Genomic DNA, 24,459 nt, shown 5'->3' on the forward strand with positions numbered 1-24,459 from the left:
TGGGTTTGATGATGCCCAGCATGTCTTAATGCTGTTTTTGATGGTAGGCAAAAATAAACCCAACAACCATAAGACATTTCCTTCTCTTTGAGCTGAGATTGTGAAAACCAAAGAACTGACATGCAAGTTAAACAGGCCCTGGAGCGCAGGGTATTAGTGCAACCCATTTCCTGTCTGTGTGCCAAGAGTGAATTATCGGCGACACTGCAGTGTAATAACTACTTTTTTGCAGGAAACCTCAAGGAAATACTACAGTAAATCAAGAAGTCACTTCCAGCCGCCAGGTTAACTTTGTTATACACACCCCTTTTTCCTGTAATAGACTGGTCTGCGGAGAAGCGCTCGGAGTGTGGTTTCTGTACACTACTGGCTGATCTCGAGAGCAATGCCGCAGGTCTCCCCTGCTGCACGTGTCCCCGTCTCGGCGGCGCGTCGGTACCGGTGCCCCTGCGGTGACTGTGGGCCTGTCTTCATTTGCAGCTGCCGGACAAGTCCATCGCCAGCCTGGTGAAGTTCTACTACTCCTGGAAGAAGACGCGCAGCCGGACCAGCGTGATGGACCGCCACGCCCGCAAGCAGAAGCGGGAGAGGGAGGAGAGGTAAGCCGAGCGCCTGGCCGCGCGGGCCGGGGCACGCCCGAGGAGAGGGCCCTCCCGATCCCGAGCCCCAGATGGGAAAACCTGAACCTGTCCTCCGTCGGGAAACATCCCCCCCCAGTCGACTCCTGCACAGCAAAAACGAGGAAAATGGGTGCAGGTCTTCTGTTTCTGCGGGGTAATCGTGAGTCCTTGCAGCTGGGTAAGGCTGTTTTGTGTTTTTTTTTATCTTGCAGCGAAGAAGAAATGGAGGAGAACAGTGCCAATCACCCCAGTGACGCAGAGTGCGACGCGAATAAGGAGGAAAAGAAAGAGGCAAGAACACTTTTTTTGTTTCAGGTTTACTTTTGGGACATTACAGCATTGTTTTCTGCCTTTTTTTTTTCCTCCTCGGATTTTAACAAGTCGCGGTGTCGTTCTGCAGAGCGCAGCAGGACCAGAGAAGCAGGAGCCGAACCCCGTGGTGATCTCCAAGGTACGCCCTCGCCGTCGGGAAGGGCTTCGCTGCGCCGTTTCCGAGTCCGGCTTTGCTCTTTGTTGAAGAACTGCGTCTGCACCACTTCCATTTCCTTGTCTCAGCCTGCAGTCTGCAGAGTTAGTTCAGCTTATGCAGGATACGTCAGTTGGCTCGAAAGGTGCTGACGCAGTCAGGCTCTTTGTTTTGAAGAAATGAGTGTCGTTGGCATGCATGTGGCTCTACTGTCTGGCCAAATTCCTCCCCCTTGGCATGTACGGGTCCAGGTACCGACGTACATTCCCTGGCCCGTGGGTCTCTCGGTGTCTCGGGAAGAGACGGAAAAACCTGAAATCTGTTAGGAGCCCGAGGCGGATGCATGAATGTGCTGTCTCCTGTGACTTCTCTGTTGGAGGGAAGTTGCAGATCCACTTTGTGGATCCCGAGGTGGGCAGAGTCTTTCCTCGACTTCCTCAGTGTAAACCTGCCTTGTCATGCCTGCAAAATCCCTGCAGGAACTGCGGTTCCCGGAGCCGGGAGGAAGTCCTTGTGACTGGGCGATGTGGGGGAATCCCAGGCGGCGTTTCAGTTTCACGTCCCGTTTTCCCAAAAACCACGGCTGTCCTGCAGTTGTCCACCTCCTTTTGAAATTCAGGCATCTGGTTCAAGGTGTCTTCTTAATTTCTCTTCTGGACTTGGCTGGATTTTAATCTTGGCTAGCCTGGAAGGTTGAGAACATTTGGTTTTTGAAGTCTGGATATATAGCACAGGACTTTTGTGCTCTGTGTTCCCTATTTAGGACTTTTTTTACCTATTTACATAGTGACATTTCAAACGAGCCTGTGGTCACAGCAGCGACCAGGGTTTTGGACTTGTATCTTGAAGGTTCAGATCCCAGATGAGCACTGCTGTCATACTGCAGTAAAATACCCAGCTTTATATTCAACTACTGATTCCCCTGTACTGTGCTCTGCAAGGTGCAATGTTAAAGACCAAAGATGAAAGATCCCTTGGAACTTTTCATAAGTCCTTGGAAAATTCCTCTCTAGATTGTAGAGTCTGTCCTCCCTGAAGTTCCCTCTTAATTCTTGATTTACCCTGTAGTTGCAGCAGGATGGCATCTGCTCATCACACAGGTGGGGGATGCCATTCGGTGTCAGTGCCCTACAGTAAAGCACCATATAAATGCAAGATTTCAATAATGACTGACCATACCGACAATACTTAACTGTGTTCATTTAATTGTCATAAGATTACCTTGCCTGTATTGCTGAATACTCCTGAACACAGTCTCGATGTTACTGACTGCTGAAATCTGACAGATTCCAGAATGTGGGGGACATGTTCATCAGTCATTTCACAGTAAAAACACATGAGGTCCCCCTGCAGTTCCCCTTCACGCGTGATGTTACATGACCTGTTGTGGATTTTGGACAAACCAGGATCAAATCAAAACTCATCCACCTGCTAAATGCTTAGTGGAGAGGCTGCAGTAGAATGACACAAACTTGTAGTGCCTTTTTGTAATTGGTGGTTGTGGGGGGGAGATTTGTTTTAATCCACAACTCATTTTAATCTCTTTTGTTGTCAACAAACTGCACAGATACAGAATGGTGCTTGCAGTAGCTGAATGGATATTCAGTGTGTTTTTCTGAGCCTTTGCGTGATTATAATCTGTATGTCAGAGCTGGAGTAGAACTTGACATCTATTTCCATTTTTCTAAAAACTTGTATTTCTCAGAATTTCAACTTAGTATTTATTATTTCCTTACTTTCTTGAGTTAGTATAGTTTTGTTCAGTTTTTTTGTTACTTTAAATTTGGGGTTTTGAGGTGCGAAGTGAGGAATGGCTGTACCGAATTTGCAGGGAAGCTATGAGACTGCACACAATGCTTTTGATCCAAGCTAAGATAAGATCACTGTATTGGCCATATACAATTTCTTGTATTATGAATTTCTTTTTACATACCCCAGCTTACTCTCCATGAGACAGACAGATGGGGAGAGAAGCTGGGGGTCAGAGTGCAGGGTCAGCCATTTATACAGCACCCCTGGAGCAGCTGGGGTTAAGGGCCTTACTCAGGGGCCCAACGGAGTAGGATTCCTCTGCCAGCCGTGGGATTCGAACTGGCAACCTCCCAGCCACAGGCGCAGATCCTTAGCCACAGAGCCACCGCATCGCCCCTCTGACTTACTCTACAGAATGGCATTTTAAAATTGCGTGTTGTCTCATTAATAGCTAAAGCCATTCTTTGTGTTTAATGTTAGGAATGAAGAGGGCTCCTTTTATATTGCAGAATTAAACTGCAATGCATTATAACGGTATTTAAAATTTAAAGGAGGGTTTTAAACTTTTGTTTCAGGGGAAGTGAACATAATGGTTCTGCTTCATTTGGTTTTGAAGTGCTATGCTTCAATACACAGGACTTGCAGTTCAAAACCATGAACTGTAGTAAGCAAGAAAATAGCGACTTTGTGCAGTGCCTGTATGTACCGAGAGTCATTGCTCAGCTTCCCTTCCCTGTAGTCACACCTGTAGTCACTGGGGGATTTAAGCTTTGTTTACACTATGAGCATATCTAGAAAGTCCCTTCTCAACTTGTTTATGAAGATCCGGTTAATCTTTACCAGTTGTACAGGCTTGGAACAAGGGGAGAAGAAAACATTAAGGTTAAGGAAATGTAGAAGCAAGGAAAACCTGGGAATTGCCCGGGGTGTCTGGGTCACCTCTCCAGGTCAAGGAAGTTTGCCGTGTTGGCACTGAGTGCAGGACCAGTCTACACCCAGGCTGTCCAGCAACCACCTCGACTCCAAACCGCTCGTTTACGACCTTGTGTTGCGGCTCCAGCCCTCTTCGTTCCTAAAATTAAACACAGACAGCTTTAGCTATTAGTATGTGGACCGATTTCCATGAGGTCATTGGACCGCTCCGATGTAGAGACAGTATCAGCCCCAACCAGTTGAAGTGTGAACCAAAGAAGGTGGTGGACTTCTTTTAGAACGGCACTCAGTCTTGAGCGTGTCCCGAGACCCCATTGTTCTGTAAATTAAAAAAAAAAAAGTGGGGAAAAAATCACACTGCAGTTCATAAAACGGCTTCATTTGCTTTGAGAGCTGGAGACGCTGGAGTGTGGGTTAGGAGACCTGTTGGGGGAAGGGTGGCTTTATTTCCTCGCCTGTCCGCTGTCCTGACGTCTGCTCCTCTGCTCGCTGTGCCCCTGCAGCAGGGCAGCCCTGTGGAGAAGCCGGTGCAGGTGAAGAAGGAGCCGCAGGTCACCCCGGGCAAACACCTGCACAGGGCCAAGAAGAAGCCCCCCAAGGGCATGCACCTGTGCCACGCGGACGTGCAGGCCATGTCCGGCAGCACCACGGCGGCCGTCGGCGTGCTGCGCCAGCTGGACATGGAGCTCGTGTCCATCAAGCGGCAGGTCAGCCCCCAGCTCGCGCACGGGGGGGCGGCAGCAGGGCTGGGAGCCCCTAGGGTGGGTGTGGGTGTGGGGGGTGGGGGTGGGGAGGCGGGTGGCGGGGTGGGACATGCACCAGGCAGGTGGGCGGCTGGGCAGTTCTAGGGTGTAACGGTAGCACTGGCGGTCAGTGGTGTGACGGGAATGCCAGTGGAAACAGTAGATAGAGCTACAGTTGTGCTCCTGAAAGACACTGGATTCCAGAAAACCGTGCAGTAGGAACCACTGGTTCAGTGGGAGTTAAAGGGTTAAAGGGTGGAGAGTTTGGATTCACACTACTATAGTAATTGCTCACATCATAGGTTTGAATGTATTTGCTTCTACATATATTCAAGTTAATAATGTGCATTAGGGATAACTTCAAACAGAAAACAGTAATATAATAAAATAAGGCATCTGTATTTACATCACTAAGCAAGGAGGAATTCTGCCGTGGAGGATAGGCAAGAACATTTTTTGTAAGAAGCTTTATAACGTCAAGCTTTTGTTCAAGAGTATTTTTCTCTTTTTACTGGCCCCACACAGACCAGCAGACCGCTTCACACCCTGGCCTATATATGTGTTTACAAAGAATGAGAAGGTAGTAGCTGAGCAAAGCCTTCCAAGGGAGGCTCATGTAGTAGCATGAGCAAAGATGCACAACACTGCTGTGTGTGCAGGTTGGACAGACTGAAGGCGATGTGTGAGAGAACACGCCAGCATCCCGGGTGTGTCACTACGCTCAGGCGACTCCCGCGAGTCTATTTACTCAACATGTGTGACTACTGCCGGCATGCTTGAGCATGCTCCTGCACGGTGGACAAATCATTCCCCCATAAATCAGTCGCTTTATAGCCGATTATGCATTATAGCAGAAATGAGTGTAATTTCCTCATTACGTGATGGACATCTTTGCAAGCAAGGCACGGAACTGCAGTCTTTTCTTTTTTTAACTGAGCTGAGTGCAAAATCTTTCCTGTGCATCACGATCAAGTGAAATCTGCTTTCAGTAAGAGAATACTTAGGTTGAGACCTGTCTGTAATACTAGTGGGAGAGAGGGATCAATTTAAGAAAAGTTAGAAGAAATGTTCATGTCTTTGTGATGGGTGCATCTTGGGCCTTATTTGCAGTCTGAAAATACCCAGCTGTGCTTTGGCCTAAGTAGTGGAAATGTTGCAAATTTGTGAACCTTTCTCTGCAGATCCAGAGCATTAAACAGACCAACAGTGTTCTGAAGGAGAAGCTGGAGTCGGGAGTGGACGAATACAGGCTGCCGGAGGTATGGTGTGCTGCAGTCTCCCATCATGCACAGCCCTGCCAGGGTGACATGAGCTGCTCCGAGACCCTGTGCTGTGTGCTTGCAAGCTCAAACTGGAGAAAACAAATGGCTGGGCCTCGTACCATAGTTCTTCACGACTGTCAGGCTGTCTGGCATCGCGATCAAGCAGTAGCAGCGGGGTCACTTGAATGCAGCTGGGCTCTGAGGCAGGTTTCCCAGCCTTGCTTCTGCGTCTTGACTTGCATCTTGCTTCTGCTTCCACCTCTGACTTAAAAAAAAAACCAGGACAGAAGTATCTGTAAAAGCAGATCAGTTGGTTAGAACTTCATAATACCCCTTTTCCACCCAGAAATTGTGCAAAGTAGACTTAATCCTATATTGACTTTTTGGTGGTTGCAGAGAGTGTTTTGTTTTATCTGTTACTCCACCTATTCCCCTGTTACTGTAATCGCTCTAACAGTACACAGTGCCATACAGACTCGCAAGGTAACCTGACTGTTAACTGCATGACCCTTTTCCCTTTTGATGATGCACTTGCTGGATCGGTGTGCTCGGTCCTCTGCCCTTAGACCCATGCAGTCCTGCATTAACCTGCGCCTTCTCTCTCAGGTGGCTCAGAAATTCAATGCTCGCTGGACGACAGAGGAGCAGCTCCTGGCTGTGCAAGGTATTGTCTTGGCAACCCCTATAAATGATCTACTGTGATCAAAACGTGTTTGGATGCGGTCAGGCTTCAGATGCCTGCACTGGTTCTGCAAGTGAGTGAGGGCGCGCGCTAAAGAGCTGCTTTTTGTCTGATCTTCTGACCCCCCCCACAGCGATCAGAAAGTACGGGCGTGACTTCCAGGCCATCTCCGATGTTATCGGCAACAAGTCGGTGGTGCAGGTGAAGAACTTCTTCGTGAATTACCGGCGGCGCTTCAACCTGGACGAGGTCCTGCAGGAGTGGGAGGCGGAGCACGGGGACAAGGAGGCCAACGGCAGTGAGGGAGAGAAGATGGACACCTCGCCCGAGGCCTGCGCCACCAAGCTGGCCCCCGAGGAGCAGGAGGAGGTAGCACAACCCCCCCCCCCGGCCCAGTCCTAGCGCCCCAGGGCACAGGTGTCCAGGCGCTGCAGTGCTGGCAGGGGCTTCCCAGCACTGGCCTTAGGCCAACGGCACTCTGTGATAGGATCCCCCTCCAAATCAAAAATAGCTCAGCTTTTCTACATTTTCACTCCACAGGCTGCAGTTTGTTAAACCCATGTGGGCAATGAGTCTGTAATATTCCAGTAACTTCCAAACAGTACAGCTCCCAGGCCTCTTGTCTGTACAAAGCCATGGTGCTGTAGAGAAGGAGTGATGGGTGTATTGCAGGACTTTCTTACCACGTTGAAGCCATTAAAAGAACTTCATATTTATACAGAAAAAAACATTGCATCACCTACTAGAGAATTGCCCTTACTAGCCTAGGGGTTTGGGGCCTTGGCTAGTGAGATAGAAGCACATGGTCCAGACTGTGGAAACGGCATATGACCAACTTCTCTGAAAATCAGACTCGCCCTTCACAGCAAATCAGACTGACGAAGAGCTCTCAGAGTCAGTTTTTTTTTTGCCTTTTATTCTTTCACTGGACTTGGCTTCATGAATTGGAGGTATGGTGACTTCCCAGAATCTAAGGCTTAATCATTAAGCTCAAAGATTCTGGTTTTGGGAGATGAGTTTCTATATCAGCCAGATGAGCTTGTACAGTGATGTTGAGCTTCAGCGCAACGTGGTTCATGGTGGGTAAAGATAGCGATGCTCCTCTGTGTAAAAAAAAAAGGCTGCCATGTTCCTCTCACTGCTGCACTGTCGCAAAGCGTCCCAGAGTTCTGTGGGAGAGCATCCCCTCTCTCTGCCCTTAAACACGCTGGATCTCTGTGGTGCTGCGTTCCAAACCTGCACCCTGTGACCGGTCTCCCTGGCCTTGCTCTTTGTTGGGGTGCAGAAAATAGAAGTTCGGGGGAGCAGCCCTCAGAAATGAGGCACACGTGCAAAGCCATAAGCAGCAGGCAGATTTCCAGTCTCGCAGGATCTCCTGCCGCGGTGTCTGCCGCTCGCCCCCGGCGCCTGACGAGCCCGCCTTGTTTTGCAGGTCTGTCCAGTTCTGGATGTGCGATACCCCTCGGCGTCGTGAGGCCAGGAGCAGCGGGGGGCCCGCGGGGGAAGCTGTCCTGGGCTCCCTCTCTCCGTTCAGTTCCTGTTCCGAAGGCCAGGCCGTCAGGGCGCAGGGGGCGGACCCGCCCGCTGACCCCACCCTCCGCCTGGGGCTCCCCCTCTGGACAAGCCGCTGTCGCCAAAAAAAAAACCCCCAAACCACAACGGCGAGTCGAGAAGACGGGGATCGCGCAGGCGTGCGTCCTCGCCGTCGTTTCCGTGCCGGCAGGCTTTCCTTTCATCCTTCCGGCTGCCCTCCCATCCCCCCCTCGGCGCCCACGGACTTCCTGCCGTGCAGGTGTGGTGTCCCCATCGGTCTCCCGCTGCCACTCCGTCTTCAACCTCCTCTCGCGCGCCACTCTCCCCAAACCCGCGCCGAGCAGGGCACCCGCCCCAGACGCCGCCCCAGGACAGGGCTCCGGAGAAGAGGAACTCGGGGTTTCCGCCGTCATCCGCCCGGAGCAGGGGGGCGGGAGACCCCGGGCTGCCTCTCGTGTTCCCCCCTGGCCCCCCCCCCGTGCACGCACATTCCCAGATCAGGGCCGGGAGCGCGAGTGGCGGAGCCCGACGGGCCCTGACGGAGTTCCTGTGCTCTTTTTCCTGGCCCCCCCCCTGCGCGGCGCCCGGGGGCAGGGGTGCAGAAATGAGGGGGTGGGGGGTCCCAGGAAGTCCTGGGGGACACGGGGAGAGCGCTGCAGCTCCAGCCCCCTCGCCCTGGGAGGGCGGCCGAAGGGGAAGTTGAAAATGATGTGAAACGACCACCAGGGCAGGGGAAGGAGTGGCAGAGTGTCCCGGAGGAACATCCCTGACGTTGTCATCCGTGCTGCGCCTCTCCCCGTTACTTTCACTGGATGCCCGCTCTGATCCCGTTGCTCGGACACTTTATCCTTTTCTAGATTTTTTTTTTTAAAAACTGATTCTTACCGGTTCCACTCACCTTACAGACTGCTGATTTTTTTTTTCCAAAAGCGTGGCTGTCACTGTACTAGTAACAATATTATTCTATATATTTTTGTTTAACTTTGATATTTTATTAAATAATGTGAATGCCATATTTGTATAATATTGGAAATGGGATTTTTTAAAGCATTCTGTATAATTTATTGCATACATATACAATAGTGTAATCAAAGCCTAGCTCAGAGTATACCTTATAGCCTAAAGGAATTAGGGGACAAATTATTGCCTTTTTATTTTTTTTATTCCATTAATATTTTATTTAAACCTTTTCTGTATAGTTCTTTAATTTAGCTCTTCCATATGCATTTTTTCTAAAAATGTTACTTGAAAGTTGGCATTAAAAGTCAGAGGGACCTGGACTGACTAGGAGATCAGGGCTTGCTGGAGGGTTCAAGGCAGCACGCAACACTTAACGCCCTGTTGCACAGGCTTGTGTGACACGCTGACTCCTGGATTTTCATTAGGTCCATTGTCTGTCCATCTTCACGAAGGTTCAGTCAACCTTTTTTTGTATGACTTTCTTTAGGAGGCCATGTGGTCTTCGCGATTTACTCTTCAGTTCGGGTGTCCTTTTTGTTGAAAGTGGATTGAGTAGTTTCGAGCTGTTGCCCCCTGGTGGACACGGGTTGCATCACATCCCATGGGCCTTCGGTCTGTGAAATCGTCAGACGGTTACAGCACCACTAGGTGGGTCTGTTAGGGGCAAGCGTTTTGCTATGTATTTTTTTTTCTCCTATTCCCCGATACAAGAGTAGGATACAATGGTGTAGCCTATAAGGTTCCAAGAGCGAGCTAGGAACTTAGAATTAAACCCTCTTCGTGGCATTAAATGCTTCTCTCAGTGGTAAAACCACAGGCCTGACGGATTGTCTGGAAATTCCTGACAAGTTCCGCTCTGCGCGAAACAAGCTTTAGTACAGTTAGTGCTATTTTTTTGATCTCCTCACCATGACGACCTTGCGCTCGGAGCGTCTTCAGAAGCCGAAAGGGATGGACAGGGACTTGAGTGGAAACCTGGCGCCCGTGTGCCAGTCCTGCAGCAGCTCAGGGGGGCGTGAAGGGTTGGCGTGGCTCTCGGAGGACTTGCGGGGAAGAGAACTCGTTTTCCGGTTGTTCGGTTTTCTTCTTGCGTGGACCAGCTGGAGTCCTCCAGCGCCGAGCAGTCGTGCCCTTCTCATATCGTGGGCTTTCAAGATCCCCGTTAACTTCCATTCACACTGAACTATTACATAGAATTATGTATGGGCAGGATTTTTAAGTGACCCAGGCAGTTCTAACAGCTTGATTGCTGTTTCCAGAGGCCTCAGGCCTGATTGCAGGCAGGCCCATGCTGGCGGCGCTGAGCGTTGAAAGGCTGTGGAGTAGCAGGGGCGGGTGTGGAGACTGCAGTAGTGGCTGTGGCTGGCATTGCCCTTGCAGAGAGAGCTGCCGTTGGTGCAATGGCCTTCCAGAGCTGCACCGACTAGGTCTGCCCTCCAAACGTGCGCATTTCGATCCAGAGTGCGCTCTGTCCTCCTGTGCCGAGTGGCCTAGTCGGCGGACGGTGTGGCCCTGGTCCCACTTCCATTCTGCTGTGGTGTGTTTGCAGCGAGTGCTCATCTTGTGCTGGGAGGGACGGATGCTTGTTGCTCAGCCGAGAGGGGGCTGAAGCCTGTCTGATCTCCTCCGGACTCTTGGAAGAAGATGGCTCGGCAAAACTAAGCTAGGAGACGAATAGCTGAAACTAGTCCGCGACGGACAGTGACAACCATCACCATTAAACCCCCTTTTGAAACAGACCCTTACTGATAAACTGCTACCTTCTCCATTTATTTAGACGCACCTGGTCTTTGCAGCTTCTGACAGGATTGGGGTGGAACTTTGCACTCTGTAGCCAGTTGCTTAAATGCAAACACCTGCTGTTTTTTTTCTTATCCTATGTTTAGTGGATTGTGTGAGTTGATCAAATACCTCCTGTTGCCTTAACATTTCTCCAGTAGTGCACATGTTGTACATCGTGGACAATTTTATTTCCATTATAAAATGCAGTAGCAGAACTGCAGCATTAAGGCTGGATGTACTTCTGCTTCTAAGCTTGCAAATGAATTCAGGAGTAGCTCCAACAGTGCATCACATTTATTTGTACGCGTGTACTCTGCAGGGTTTTTTTTCCCATATAATTTGTTGTGTTAAGTGAAGCTTGCCCCTATAGTAAATTGGAAAGGTTTGCGTCTTGAAGGGAATTGTTGGTGTTCTTCAGCTTGGTTTCATTGAAGGTTTATCTAACAATCCTGTATTCATATACCGGCTCGGTGCTGGCAGTCTGTCCTTTTGAAGCCATGAAATTTGACTTAAATGCAGCATATTTGAAGCACAGTTCATTTTACATAAGGAAAGCCCGGTCTATGCATGCTGTTGTGTGAGAATGAGTGTTTACATTTCTATGCTTCTGGAATTTATAGAGTTAAGTGTCTGGTTAGATAGTTTTAAACATATTTGAACTTCCTCTTAAGGTTTAATATGTAATTGTCATTTGTTTCAATTTTTTTTGGAAAAGCTATATTAAAACTGTTTTGAAATAAATGAGAAATGACCTATAACCTTGCATGAAGGAATGTTTTTTTTTTTGTGTAGTTGGTTGTGATAACCTCCTTTGTTTCATTTCTTCCTTGGTTCTGCAGAAATTCCACAGATTGTGGGATGAAAACGACTAGGCTTTGTCATTGTTTTCTGAAACTAGCGTTGATTCCACGCTGAAAAGCAGAAAGAAAGGGACACTGGGTCTCAACAGCCTCATCTTCGATTCTTCTGTCTACTTAAACCACTGGGAGATGAACATCTGCGTGTTCCTTTGCAGCAAACCAATCAAGTTTGACCAAGAGACCCCGACGCCAGCGAACGTGCACACCATCATTCAGACCCTGGCAGTTCCAGGAACCTCGAACCCAGGTCCCAGAGTACCACAGTCTTTCCTGCTTTACGTATGCAGCGCTTTTAGTGATCACTGAATACAAGATCAGCAAGAGGGCCACATCGCCAGGAATGACAGCTGTCTTCAGGGGCCAAGGCTGCTGGTCTGAGTGGAAGTCCAGGGTGCAAGTCTTTCTTCCAGAGCACCTTCTCTCTGCTCCCGGAGGGTCACAGAATCGTCCTGTGTTCTGGTCTCTTGCCCTCCTGTTCTGGGTCCGCCTTCCCAATGTGCGCCGCCCTGCAGTTTAAAAATAGCTCTTCCACTTTTGTTTTTGTCTGGGGCTGAGGGATGAAGAGGCAGTGGGCTTCCAACCCAGAGAGCCGTTTGAATGTGCTGCAAACATGGCAATTACTGGTTTGCTTCAGAAGTCGATGCGGCTTAACTTCTGAAGCCATGTATTGTTTTTAAAATAAACACAATAACATTGCCGTAGACAATGTTACAAATATGTGCTGAGTTGAAGTATTTTGGAGGAAATTCATGTCGAGCATGTAGGGGCTTTCCTACAGTATGCACCAGACAGACTGAACAAAGGAAATTCTCTACAGGATCTTTTAAAAGTGCTGAGCTGTTCTATAAAGAAGGACTTAAAGGCCTTTATTCAATTGCCTTTTCTTGCAGATACCCTGAACTAAGACCATACCTATGTAAGCTTCCCTGCTGTTGCTTTAAAATTCTTTTGCCACTATCTCAATATTGAGTTGACCTTTGAAGACCTTTGTGCGGTAGCACATCAATATACTGAGCATGTGCACCATCATAAGTTTTTCACATGATATTACCCTACATTAAAAAGCTCTACAGCTATTTAAAATATAATAAACCTTTCTTTCAGGCTGGAGTCATAGCCTCACGGGCATTCATAAACGCATCGAGTTATCCCGTGAACTATCCAGAAATGAGGGAGCGATCATATTGGCGGGTTGCTTTCTCCATTATCTGAGACTGCAGACTAGTACCCGTCGTTTTAGTGGTTTTTTTTTGCCTGGGTGGGCTTCTTTAATTGTTGATCTGGAATGAACAAGACAGAACATCAGAGAGATTTGTTTGAGTTGGTAAGTAAAGCCAATAGATGAGCCGTAACCGTCCACACGCGGTAAATGATCGGACTCGCTTCACGAGAAAATCCTATTAAAAAAAACGAGGAAGATTTGTGTGTTTCGACGCAGCCAGTTTGTGGAAATTAGCTGGATTTTACATTTTTCTTAAATATGTACTCGTGAACAGCATCACGTTATCATACAAATACGTTCTCTTCTTGCGTTTAGGGGAGCAGATCACCAGACAGAGGGTTGTCTTTGGTATAAATCCTCAACTTTACATTAAAAAAATTAAACCGCCGGGACACGGCGGTAAGGCGGTTCATGTTTACGGGCCTAAGCACCGCTTGCAGGAGTCGGCACAGGCGGCCTGACTACTCGTCTCTGCATTTTCAGCGCTAATCCAGAGCCGTGCCCGCGTCTCTGTAAGAGCTGACTCACTTTCTTGTGCGGGCTGGGAGGACCGGCTTCTTGCGTGCACACCGCGCTCGGAGCAGCTCGCCCGAAAGGCGAAGGGGCAGGGACACAAGGGGACTACTGAAACTGCAGGTAGTCCGGTTTTTTTGGGGGGGGGCGTCTGCAGGGAAGAGCGTAGCCCCTCCAGCCGCTGCACCGTAAACCCAAGTAAGTGTGGTTATAAATGACCGTCTAAAGAGCCGTGTTTCTAATGAACGCCCCGGAACAGTTTTTCAAACGGTGTCCGGCATTTGGCAACCAGAGTAGACGTTCGGCTGACCCTTGGGGCTGAGCCGTAGGGTAATGTCAATGATTATGGGATTTCTGTGCTCAGAAGCCGTTTCGGATCGGGTGATTTGACGTCTACACTGATGGAATAAAATGGGTTAGTTTCTAGCGTTGTATAGGGCTTCCGGCTAAATTAATACACAATATACAGCCAGCTGTTAATTCGCAGCGAACATCCAAGCAGGTTTGCCGAAAAGAAACAAAAAATGTTCCAACGGCCTGCACCGTCCGCGATACTGTAGCTTCATAACACCCGAGCGAAAATTAAAACACGTTACAATGTACGTATATGTGCTCCAGAGCTACGGGTCAAAGCCTGTTCATTTGAGCCTGTGCAACAGTCCTCCAGATTGTTTTTTTTTTAAAGTGAGGGTTATACTATCTAATAAAAAGTAGTAGCGAGGGGGGGGAGAGAAAAGAGTCCGGTGAAATGCGATGGGCGGGTTCAAACTGACACATGCCTTTTTTTTTTCATGACGGGGATTTCCAGAGGAAGTCAGACGGAGGGGCTTTCCAGCAGACTGAGCGCTGACAACACAGCCACGGAGATGCACCGCCGCGGCGTTCAATATGGGGTTTTTTTTCTGTTTGTGCAATGTCTTCACTCTGCTGTCACACACGTTCAACAATGGCACTGATGAATCAGTCCCGTCCGGCTGCGTCTTTAAAATAGAAGACTCTAGTTTCCTTTTGATTTGACCGTTGTGTGTGTGTGTGTTTTTTTAAAAAAAGAAAAGACTGCACATAACGTTTAACCGGGACTCGTTATATAAAAAATTAAAGATTGGTCACAGAAAAGCAGTATTGAGAAGGACGACGTCAACGATCTCTTATATGTAAGTAATCACATCGATGTTTTTTTTTTAAAGTTTCTGTTCTAGTTCTTCACCAATATTTGAGACGTCGGTTTGTTTAAAGTACCTGATTTGGTCTGAATGTCACTATCCCATCCATTTTAAAAATGAACCATGTGTGGCGGCCAGCGTTTTAAAGGGACAGCCTCACGGTAACAGAAGCCTATCTGAGCATTTGATACATTGTATTTTTTCAGTTTGCATGATGAAAATGGCCTCCTGCAATGTACTTTTAACCTTCTTTTAATCAATTTCATTTCTTATAAGCGTACTGCGTGATTTAGTGCTGTTTTTGAACGAATCGCGAGTTACTGACTGTCCCCTTTAAGATCTGACTTCACAGTATCTCATTCATTAATCGCAGGGAGTTGGTTGTTATGAATTGTTTCGGTATATGTTAGGTAGTTTTCACCTGGGGGATCACTCAATATCGATTAAAAAAAGGTGTCTAACTATCATGTTGTGTCTGTAAATTGTAACAGGGTAAGAAATATAGTACATGGATAAACAGCGTTAATACATAAAAATGCTTTATTATTATGAACTTTCTATTCCAAACGGTGGCTATAAGAGATTAATATGGGGAGCAGTGCCAGTTTCCGACTCGCAAAGGAACAAGCTGAGGTTAATTTCGTGCTGAAAAGTAGAAAGAAGCAAAGCATTTCAGCTGGAAAGTGTTCTTCAGGAGGGAAGCCAAATTGTTGTTTTTCTTCTACTTTTTGTCTTGGAATTAACCTCTGCGCGGCTAAAACCCATTCAGAGAAAATAAACAAACCATTGGCCTTTGAAGGTTTTGGAAACAGAAAAAACCCGAGATATTGTGATTTTAGAATGAGTGGCGGGGAAGCACTGACATTTTCACACAAAGCGCCGTCTGTTTCAGTCTCCGTCTCGGCTGCCTTTTGAGTGATGGAGCACAGGACTGGTGTCTCCCATTACGCCACTTCACTTGTCCACAGACCGCGGTTTGAGTGAGGGGTTCACCTGGGGGCTCCCCAGGGACACGCAGGCGAGGGCTCTTGGTGGGCAGCGAGTGGGCCGGGCCGGGCTACAGTGACCTCGGGGCTCGGCTGTCCCCTGCACAGCTGTGCCAGCCGGGTTTAGATGAAGGATGGAGTTTACGAGGCCCGTTATATTGTGGCCTTCCCCTTGGCATGCACACCAGCGATGAGACCTGTCCAGTTAAGAGCTGAAGTAGTTCAGCCTGGTCATCTAGAGCTTATTCAGCCAGTCAAATACGGAAGACTCTGGCCTTGCAGAAGGCCCTGCTCCCAGGTGTGGCTGAGCACGCAGCAGCTCTCCACGAAATGCAAGAGCTGGGCTTTCCTGCGATGCCTGAAACTTCCTTAGGAAAGTTGGCCAGTTGTTGTGCTTTCTAGAGTCCTTCAAGGTCACATCTATGGTCCTTTAATTAGTCTTTAGCCTGGACGCCTCCAGGTGTCTGGACTGTAACATGCTCTATTGTATAGCTGAGTGTTGCCAACTGAGTAACAGCCCCCCTGGACGCTGCAAGAGTCCCTCTCCTTCGGGTGCTTCTGTCCTGAAAGAGAGACGGATATAGGGGGCTCAGAACCCCGAAAAACCTGCTTCCATATGTTGTGTGTGCTTTCATCAGGAAAGGCCCCCATCTTTTCTTTAATCTCCGTCGACGGTACCTTTTGCATATTTGAAGAAACTTAAAGAAGAGTGGCCCCAGAGGACGTACCCACCATTCACTGGCTCTTGTGCGCTCTGCTGCGGAAGGGACGCAACTCCCTCACCCGTCCGCTCTGTTTTTTAAGAATGTTCCACCCCTGGCTCCATTCCCACACTCTTTCGGCCTTGCTGTCACAGGGGAAGTACAGGACCTTTGGGCTCTTGATGGAGCTGCTGCTGCTGATGCTCCTCCTGAGCTGGGAGGTATTCCCCTTCTCCAAATGAAAGCAAAACTCCCTGCGCCGAGCAGAGACAGAGCAGCACATCATAAGTAAGTGGCAAGTTAAAACTAGATAAAAGCCACCTTGTAATGAGTCGCAGTTAAATCCTCTGGGACAAGTTGCAACAGTAAGTAGACATCTAAATTATTGCCCTGTCTACGCACCCACAGACACACACGTATTGCACGTTATGAAATTCTTTCTGTGCTTGCAGTGGAAGGTTTAGATTTTCATAGGGCCCACTTCTTGCCAAGACGGCAAGGAATTTGAGTGTAGATATCCAGCAGAAAGTGTGGGGTTACACAGGGGGTTTGGACCAAAGCGCGGTTGTATGTCTGGTTGGGAACCGTTCCTTCTGATCTAGTGAAAACTGTAAGAACCCTTTCTTCGTGGTTTGGGTCTGGTGCCCCCCTGACGTGGAAGTATACAGTGTGGTTTGCTTTGACTGACAGTGGATGTGTGGATCTCTCCAGGGGGCTCGACACACATGAGCACACGTCCTGAGTGTCGGAGCTTTCCTTTCATTGGCCGGTAGCTGTTTAGATGTTACAGGTTATTTTTATTTAATTACTGGTTTGAAGATCTTCTCATCATTAATGACGGTCTAATTGCAACAGCGATCTGAACAAGAGCATAGAGGAGCCAAAGACGAGCTTTTTCACAGCATGAGGTCTAGTACTCTTTTGTGGCTTTTATAATGCCCCTCGGTATAGAATATGATCTAGAGGTGAGTAAAGTGGCAGGAGAGTTATATTACTCCTGAACAGAATATACAGCAATTGATAGATAAAGGAAGGGATGATGGCCAATGTACTGTCGCAGGACTGTGTAATAATTTCTCTGTTCAACCTTTATCTATTCTTTGTAGATTAAATTCTATACTGAGAGGTATTATAAAAACAACAAAAGGGGACTAGACCCCCTGTTGTGAAAAAAACTTGTCTTTGGCCCCTGTCTTTGCAATCTGAATGTGTAATGCCTGTACTCTGAGAGAGCTGCTTTAAAGGAGCTGTCACATGCAATATCACCTCATTTGTTTCTTCCCATGTGGCCTTATAAATTTGGGATGTCTGCAGGAGTACATTCGCCGAAATCGGAAACTTCGTTTCGAGCACTAACCTGGGAGATCCTGGTGTGGGGAGGGTAGCTCACATCCTAAAAGTGTGTTTTCTTACAGCTGCCAGCCCTCTTGCGCACCTGCGAGAAGGTGGCCATGCACATGATGTAGCCTGGTGCTGCTGTATCTGCTGATAATGAAACCCGCGCAGCTCGTAAAGCATGTCTTACTGGTGTGGACAGTTTCAAGAGGTCAAGAACCTCGTATACGTATATTGGGGGACGGTTGATCAGTTATCATGCATTTTCTTTGTTCCTCCAGGGAAAGAAAATGTTCTAAAAAGTAAAAGTGGTGAAGTCTAGCCCACTTGAGTGTTGGGCCCTGAGGTATGTTAGTACGCAGTCTTTTCCAGCTGTTAGCTGGGTTGATCAGTCATGTGGTGCTTTTTCAGGGAACACTGTATAAAGCAGTTTACAGCCAGTTGCAGGAAGCGTGGTGATCATGGCCCGTATCAGTTCTGTGGCACAGTCGACTGCTTGGTGAGGTCTCACAGCGAATTTGACATCAGACTGTGGGCCCTGTAAACCGGAGGAGGGTAGGAAAAGGGATGATGTGGCGACGTGGGTCAGTGAAAAAGTCCCCTGGATCCCACAGAGCCTTGGCCCCAGGAGATGTCAGCCCACCTCATTCATTGAGCTGAATCAAACACAGGCCAGGCCTCTGGGAAGACGCCCTGCTGACATGCTGATACAGGCCCTGTTGAGGTCTTCGTGAAGGACATGCCGGAACACAGCAGATGACAAGACATCCATGTCTACTCTGTCCTCTCAAAACTGGACATGTGACTGGTGCCACTACTTGGCATGCCTGACTAGTGCAATGGCACAGTCATGTGGAGTTTTTGCAGGGAGCTGTTGCACTGGTACCCTTTACAGTGCAGTTTCTCATCTCATAGCCATATCGCCCGTGCTGAAGGGCTGTGTAGAGTCAGGGATACCTGAGCTTAACTGTGGCTCTGTCAGCTGATCACGGACATGAAAGAAACATTTTAACCGTAGAGTTAATGTGTTGTGTGGTTTCAAAATGAAGTATTTGCAGAGATCTTTTGAAGCGAGGAGTTTTAGATTAGGAAGAATATTGCTGGAACAACTGCACCTCTTCTCCCAGACCCACAGTGGAAAATGAAATGCAGGTATGGAAACTGTGCGATTCTTGAGTTTGTTCTTACTTCTCAGACCATCGTAGTGATTGGAAACTGTCCGATTCTGGTAAATGCTAGCTAGCCTGTTGAGGTGTTTCTGACAAAGGCTGGAAACCTGATGTAAGGTGGACTGTAATCAAGCTGCACACTAGAGCAGCACTGGGCTAGAGTGTCTGGATGAATTCTGTCGGGTGTCTGGATGAATGGTACTGCTGGAGTTTTCTTCCACATAAACGGCTGTGTGGCTGAATGTCGCAGCCTTGGGGGGGGAGGGGGGTCAGAAGACTCTGGGAAGAGTGGGCACAGCTTCGCCCGAGCACAGTTAGTCCAGACATGAGTGTTTACCTCCTTTCCCCCTTTGTTAAATCTCAGCTTCTGAGGCTGGTGTCTGGGGGAAAAAAAGGGTGTTTGCGCTACAGTATAAAGAGGCCTGTGGTTCTCATGGGTGAAGTCCGCCCGCAGGGCTGCTGTGTGTTCTCTTCCTGGGGACCTTGACGTTGACCCTGTCGGTTCGAGAAAATCGCGGCTCTTGGAGCTGTCACCCCTCTGCCCTTGACATCGCTTGTGAGCAGCGCTGCACAGACTCCCGGAGCTCCCATTCCAAGATAAGTTGCCTTTACGGAATACAGCTCATGCACAGGATATGGTAGACCATTCCGACTGCTGTGGGAGGTTTCACTGCTGTTCCAGGGATTTAAAAAAAAATGCTAATCACACCAGGTTTTAAAGTCTGAATTTAAATCGCAGATGTCTCTAAAACGCAGAAATTGCTTTCATCGCCTGCCCAAGTCACCATTAAAATCCCCAGTTTTTGTAACAGACTCGTACGATTGCAAGAGATTAAACGTGGCGGTGTCTCACACTGCAAGCCTGTTCCTGGGAAGTGAGAGTCTGTGGTGGCTTTGTCCAGGCTAGTCAGCTCTTGGACGGAACGGGCTGATAGAATGGGAGGGACAATTTTAATTCCCAGGTCCTCCAGGGAAGCTCCACAGGGAGAGTTAGGTATTGGAAGCATGTTGTTTAACTTGTTTGTCAGAGTATTCTATCAGAGACCCACAAAAGTTGCTCTATAGCAGGGGGGTGAATGGCGGCTTGCAGATTCTGGTTACGAGCAGGTGATTGGTCATGTAAAGAAGATACCGAATGCTGGTTTCCTGTCCTTCTGAAAGTTTGGCTAGGTGATGAGGTGAGCGAGGCTCTCCCAGCTCTCCCGTCTGTCAGGTCCGTGTTGCAGTGGTTAGGCGACAGCTTCAGCCAAGCGGTCCATTCTTTGGAGCATGAAAGAAGAGAATTGACATAGCATTTTTTTTTTATCCACACACCTGACTGATGAAATAACAGCGTGCAAAGGAAACATTAAAAAAAAAACTCCCAGGTTCAGGTGGAAAATTTGTTTGTGCAATTATTCTACCCCTGGTGTGGTAAAAGACAGGAAGGATGTCATACTGTATTTCACACACAGAACAGTGGTAATAACTAGATAACCTAATAACTAGAACGTGTTAATTCCATCTGAGAGTGGAACATGGCCCACAGCTTCTGAACAAGAGCAATGTTCCGTGAGGTTCTTCACAGCCGCAGTCTGAGAAAATGAAAATTGCTCTCGTACAGTAGTCCATCACCTACTTTATCCCCGGAGCCCCCATGAAATCTGTTTTTTTTTTGCAACCCAATTACTGGTTTGTCTGAAATGTAAAAAATAAGTTGTATTCTTGTGTGTGAATGCCGAGCTGGTTATTGAACTGTAGTTCGGTCTGTTTTCCTGAGTTGGGCCTAATTCATGTTTTTTGCCTGATTTCTCGCTGGCTCACAGCTCTTTATGCAAAGCAGGTGTAACGGTGTTAGGATGTATTCTTCTCCCTCTTGCCTGTATTGAGGACTTTTTGGATACTGTAGAGTCCTACACAGTCCTGAACCTCACATTATTTTAGCATCATTTGCAATCATGAGGTTGATTTGTTCTCAGAATCTGTGCACAATGGGTTTAATAAACGTGATCAGCGTTCACCTGTTTATTAATAAGGGAGAAATATTTCGGATCGTTTCACATGTGCCTTTAAACACCTTCCTTCAGCTTGTGCTGTGCGAAGCTCAGTCTCCACGTGTCTGTGGCCACAGCATTGCAGAGCAAGGGAGAGACGCCTCATCACGCGAAACCTTGTCACACCTGGGTGTTGTCCTTACCGTAATCTCAGAGCATACGTTCTGATGCGCAGATTTCCCGTTACAATTGTTTGTCTTCACCCTGTAAGCGTAAACATGTTCCTTTGGAAAAAAAAGTGTAGCGTTAAATTCTGTGCACTTAGCTGCACCCAACATCAGTATCCTGTGATCTTTCTGTCACACTCGGCAGACGCAGGTGTTGCCCTTTGGACTAGGAGGTCACAAGTTCTTGAAGAAATCTGGATCCTCTCTTTCCCACCCCAGCAGCTGTGTCAAAGCGTTTAGCGTAAGTAGATGCTCATTCCTGTTCCTCAGCACTCTACAGTGTGACTGAAGGTGTGAAGAATTCTGTGTGCTGTGCCCATAGCTGCTTGTGTAGGATCTGGCAGTGGATCCTGTGATGTACAGTGATGGTGGAGAAATTCGGGAGCTGGAGTTTTATTCTTTGTATTCGAATGAGAGCCGCGGTGTCTTGGAACAGCAGGAAAGGCATGTGTAGATACTGTACGAGCAACAAGCAATGCTTTCTTAGAAAGGTAAGTGCCCTGTTCCTAATGGACTGCACTGTTCCTCCCATATCGCCAATGTTCCAGAGAAAGGCTTGGATGCATCTTTTACTGGAAGGAACTCGCTTCACTTTTCCCCAACAGCACCGACTGCAAAAGGCAAAATGCACCCTGTCTTAATTTATCTCTGGCTATGTTATTTTTCGTGCGCTTCAACAAGAAATAGATTAACAAAAATGTTTTTTTCTCATGCGAAAATTCTTACAGTTTAAAACCTGCAGATACAGTATTAAACAGGTAATATGGTAAAGAGATTTACGAAAATCACATGCTTTTACTTGTCTTGTTTTACTTTTCAGACTTCAGACGGCATGATCTGAAGCTGGGATTTTGTAAGACAAAGCAAAAGCAATTAACTTTAACAATTTCTCATCTGCGTTGCCTCAGATTTAAATGCACACACAGGAAACATCCAGCCATGGAATAATTTAAAATTGGTTAAATAAAAGCTCAGAGTTTTGCTTTTTAAAGCATGCACATAATATAAAGGTACCATAATTTAAAAAAGCTAGTACAATCGAATCAATTCTTTATGCATTTGACCAGAATCCTCAGCACCTGGTAAAGACTCACTCTTGCACTTTTACACATTTGTAGGTTTGCAGCTCTGGGCTGTACAGATAAAATAACATCCGTTACAGAGACGCAGTCCATGGGAATCCCCTGATTCTGAGTGCACAGAGAGGCTTAAAGGTACCAGTATTTACAGAAGACAGCAGTTTATCATGCTAATCTACAGGGATTTGCATTTTGGTAAAATGCTGTCGGTGTTGGTAGGCACCTGTGCCATCCTGTCACACACAAACTCCCTCCCCCCCCCCCAAGAAACTGCGGATGACTGGGGCGTACGTGTTCTGTTTTGAACACCCCTGCACATACTGCTGCCTGGTTTTTCTTTTTCACCCAAAAAAAGGCACAAGCAGGGTTGTTCAGGGAGAATAACGAGGGGCAAAACCATTTGGGTTGGGATCTGCAAAGCTGTGCTAGTCTGTGTCTTGCCAAAGGCCCTGGACTCCTTCGGTCCAGACACTGTGGACTGTGGCGACGGGCTGTGGATGGCTCTCGATCCACAAGGCAGAATTGCTGGGGATTTAAGTGCCTTCTACATGTGTATATCCTGGCTACCAGGCACGTGCAGCTAGCCCCACCGCCTCTGTTGTTGGCCATGCTCGTCAGAGAGACTTCGCGGTGGGTGAACGGAGGCCCCTTTCCTTCTGTGGTAGCGTGCTGGGAATTGGATATCCTGAAGGAGAACGTCAGCGCAAGGCGTCAAAGGGAGAGTGAGAATTCCTTTTCTGCCCCTGAGTCATTAACATTTTTTTCATTTTAAGTCAGTAGGAAGGGGAGTTGCAGTCCCTTGTTTAGTCTGGGCTCTAGCCCTGTGCTCGAGTGAGTGCTGTAAAGATAAAGTGATGTGTCATGGTATTTCCAGGATCTGTGGCAGTACAGGGTGTGCTGCTCTGAGCAGCTCTGCGAGAATGAAGTTTTGTCATCCGCAGTTTTGCAAGCGGAGGGGCCACCTGCCTATCTCCCTCTGAGGCGGAAAGTCCTAACTATCCTCATGAGCGGTCCGAAGCAGATGTCCGCCCGTGCTCTTGACAGAAGTCCGTAGCGCTTGTTTTATTAAAGGGTACGGCTTCCCATAAAACAGCAAGCCCCTCCACCTGTATCGGTGTCGAGATCAGCACTAGGACCGGGTTATTGGTCCCAGAGTTGTGTAACGCTATTGAAAGTTAAGTACAGGGCAGGAAAACCTGCGCCAGGGTTGTGCAATTCCCTGGGTGTCATTGTACCACTGCACTAAGAGGGAAATTTAAAACAACAGGCATGATGAAAGAAAGCGCAGGTATTCCTCAATGTTATGGCATTTGCTAGTCCCACACTGCATTTTGCCTCACCACTGCTGGACTGCCAGTGGAGTGTTGCACGCTGTTTCGCCGAGCTGCCCCTCCAGCCCCTGTTGGCCCAAAAACTGAAGGAAATACCGCAGGACGTCATGAGAGGGCTTTTCGGCCTTTTATTTCCTTCTCCTGTGGTGGGGGGGGGGGGGTTGTTTATACTTCCTGAATTTCTTACAGGAAAAAAAAAAAGAAACAGCTTGGTTGTTCTCCTCACTTGGGATCACAGCTGATTAATTTTACTTCTCATAAAAACTTTCATTCCTGGAATCCATCGCTTCACATAGCCTTCCTAGTGTGTCAACTAAAAACAAACACGGCAAAAAGCATTTAATCAGTGACTGACTTCTATCTGTCTTCTGATAAAAAAAATCAGAGCTGGTTGGCATAGAGAACGATTTTTAGACTTAATTTCAGACAGCGGTTTGAAAAACCAAGGATTGTGCTGGACGGCGGGACTGGAAGTAACCTTTTTTACCATTTGCAAACCAGTACAAAATTTCTCTTTATTCGGGGCGTGCTGTTACTTAGTGTTTACATTCTAAAGGCAAAATCTGGCGTATGAGCCATCCCGGATAGCCAGCCTGTATAAAAAAACTCGGTATTGTATTACGGTAAACCCTCCGTTTTTTTATTTATGGAATAAAATCTGCTAAAGGGAAATTCTGTTTGGAAAGAAAGAAATAACCGGCTTTGCACCAATAGAGTAAAACAATGTGAAATAAACTTTTAAAAAAGGTTTAAAACTCGGGGATACTGTATCAATGGTGTCCTATAGGGGTATGTCCGTTGCTGATGATGGATGCTGTTTGTGTTCGGTACGGACTTTATACGGTCTGTTAATGACACATGAACTGAAGAGCTTGTGCTTTTAGGGCAAAAGGGCAGAGGAGCAGTTGTCATTAACTGTGTTGATTGCGCTTGTAACAAGAGTCAAAAGATCCATAATGCACATGTTGTATGTAGTGTTTATATACTTAATATTCATATAATATTGTGTTTGGGGGCTGAAAAAATATAATTCTAGTAATATAATTCTAATAATAGGCTTTACTGTATTTCTCTGTCAATAGCTTCGACTTCACACATGGTTGAAGGTAGACTGGGGGGGATCGGGATCTTTTGTCGTTCTGGTGACGCGACCACCGAGAGCCGCGA

At 47.6% G+C, this 24,459-nt stretch overlaps 2 protein-coding genes across 5 annotated transcripts in view; both read left to right on the forward strand.

The window, feature by feature from the left end:
* The window catches only part of rcor1 (REST corepressor 1), a 42,088-nt gene extending 30,597 nt beyond the window's left edge, over positions 1-11,491 (forward strand). The window contains exons 6-13 of one of the 2 annotated variants that reach the window (XM_088647716.1): positions 481-599; positions 833-911; positions 1,021-1,071; positions 4,275-4,532; positions 5,696-5,773; positions 6,383-6,440; positions 6,592-6,827; positions 7,891-11,491. In XM_088647716.1, coding sequence (XP_088503842.1) covers positions 481-599; positions 833-911; positions 1,021-1,071; positions 4,275-4,532; positions 5,696-5,773; positions 6,383-6,440; positions 6,592-6,827; positions 7,891-7,932 — 921 coding nt within the window. In that variant the 3' untranslated portion in view covers positions 7,933-11,491. The remainder of the gene's footprint in view (positions 1-480; positions 600-832; positions 912-1,020; positions 1,072-4,274; positions 4,533-5,695; positions 5,774-6,382; positions 6,441-6,591; positions 6,828-7,890) is intronic. The other variant, XM_088647717.1, reaches the window with a different exon arrangement.
* A 1,827-nt stretch (positions 11,492-13,318) lies between these two features.
* Positions 13,319-24,459, forward strand: part of traf3 (TNF receptor-associated factor 3) — a 37,743-nt gene continuing 26,602 nt past the window's right edge. Inside the window, exons 1-3 of one of the 3 annotated variants that reach the window (XM_088647713.1) lie at positions 13,319-13,526; positions 14,137-14,482; positions 21,028-21,123. The gene's annotated coding sequence lies outside the window, so the exon portion shown is untranslated. The remainder of the gene's footprint in view (positions 13,527-14,136; positions 14,483-21,027; positions 21,124-24,459) is intronic. The other 2 variants (XM_088647712.1, XM_088647711.1) reach the window with 2 other exon arrangements.

The sequence above is a fragment of the Lepisosteus platostomus genome, chromosome 10, assembly GCF_059453375.1.
Source record: "Lepisosteus platostomus isolate fLepPlt1 chromosome 10, fLepPlt1.hap1, whole genome shotgun sequence".
Taxonomy (NCBI): domain Eukaryota; kingdom Metazoa; phylum Chordata; class Actinopteri; order Semionotiformes; family Lepisosteidae; genus Lepisosteus; species Lepisosteus platostomus.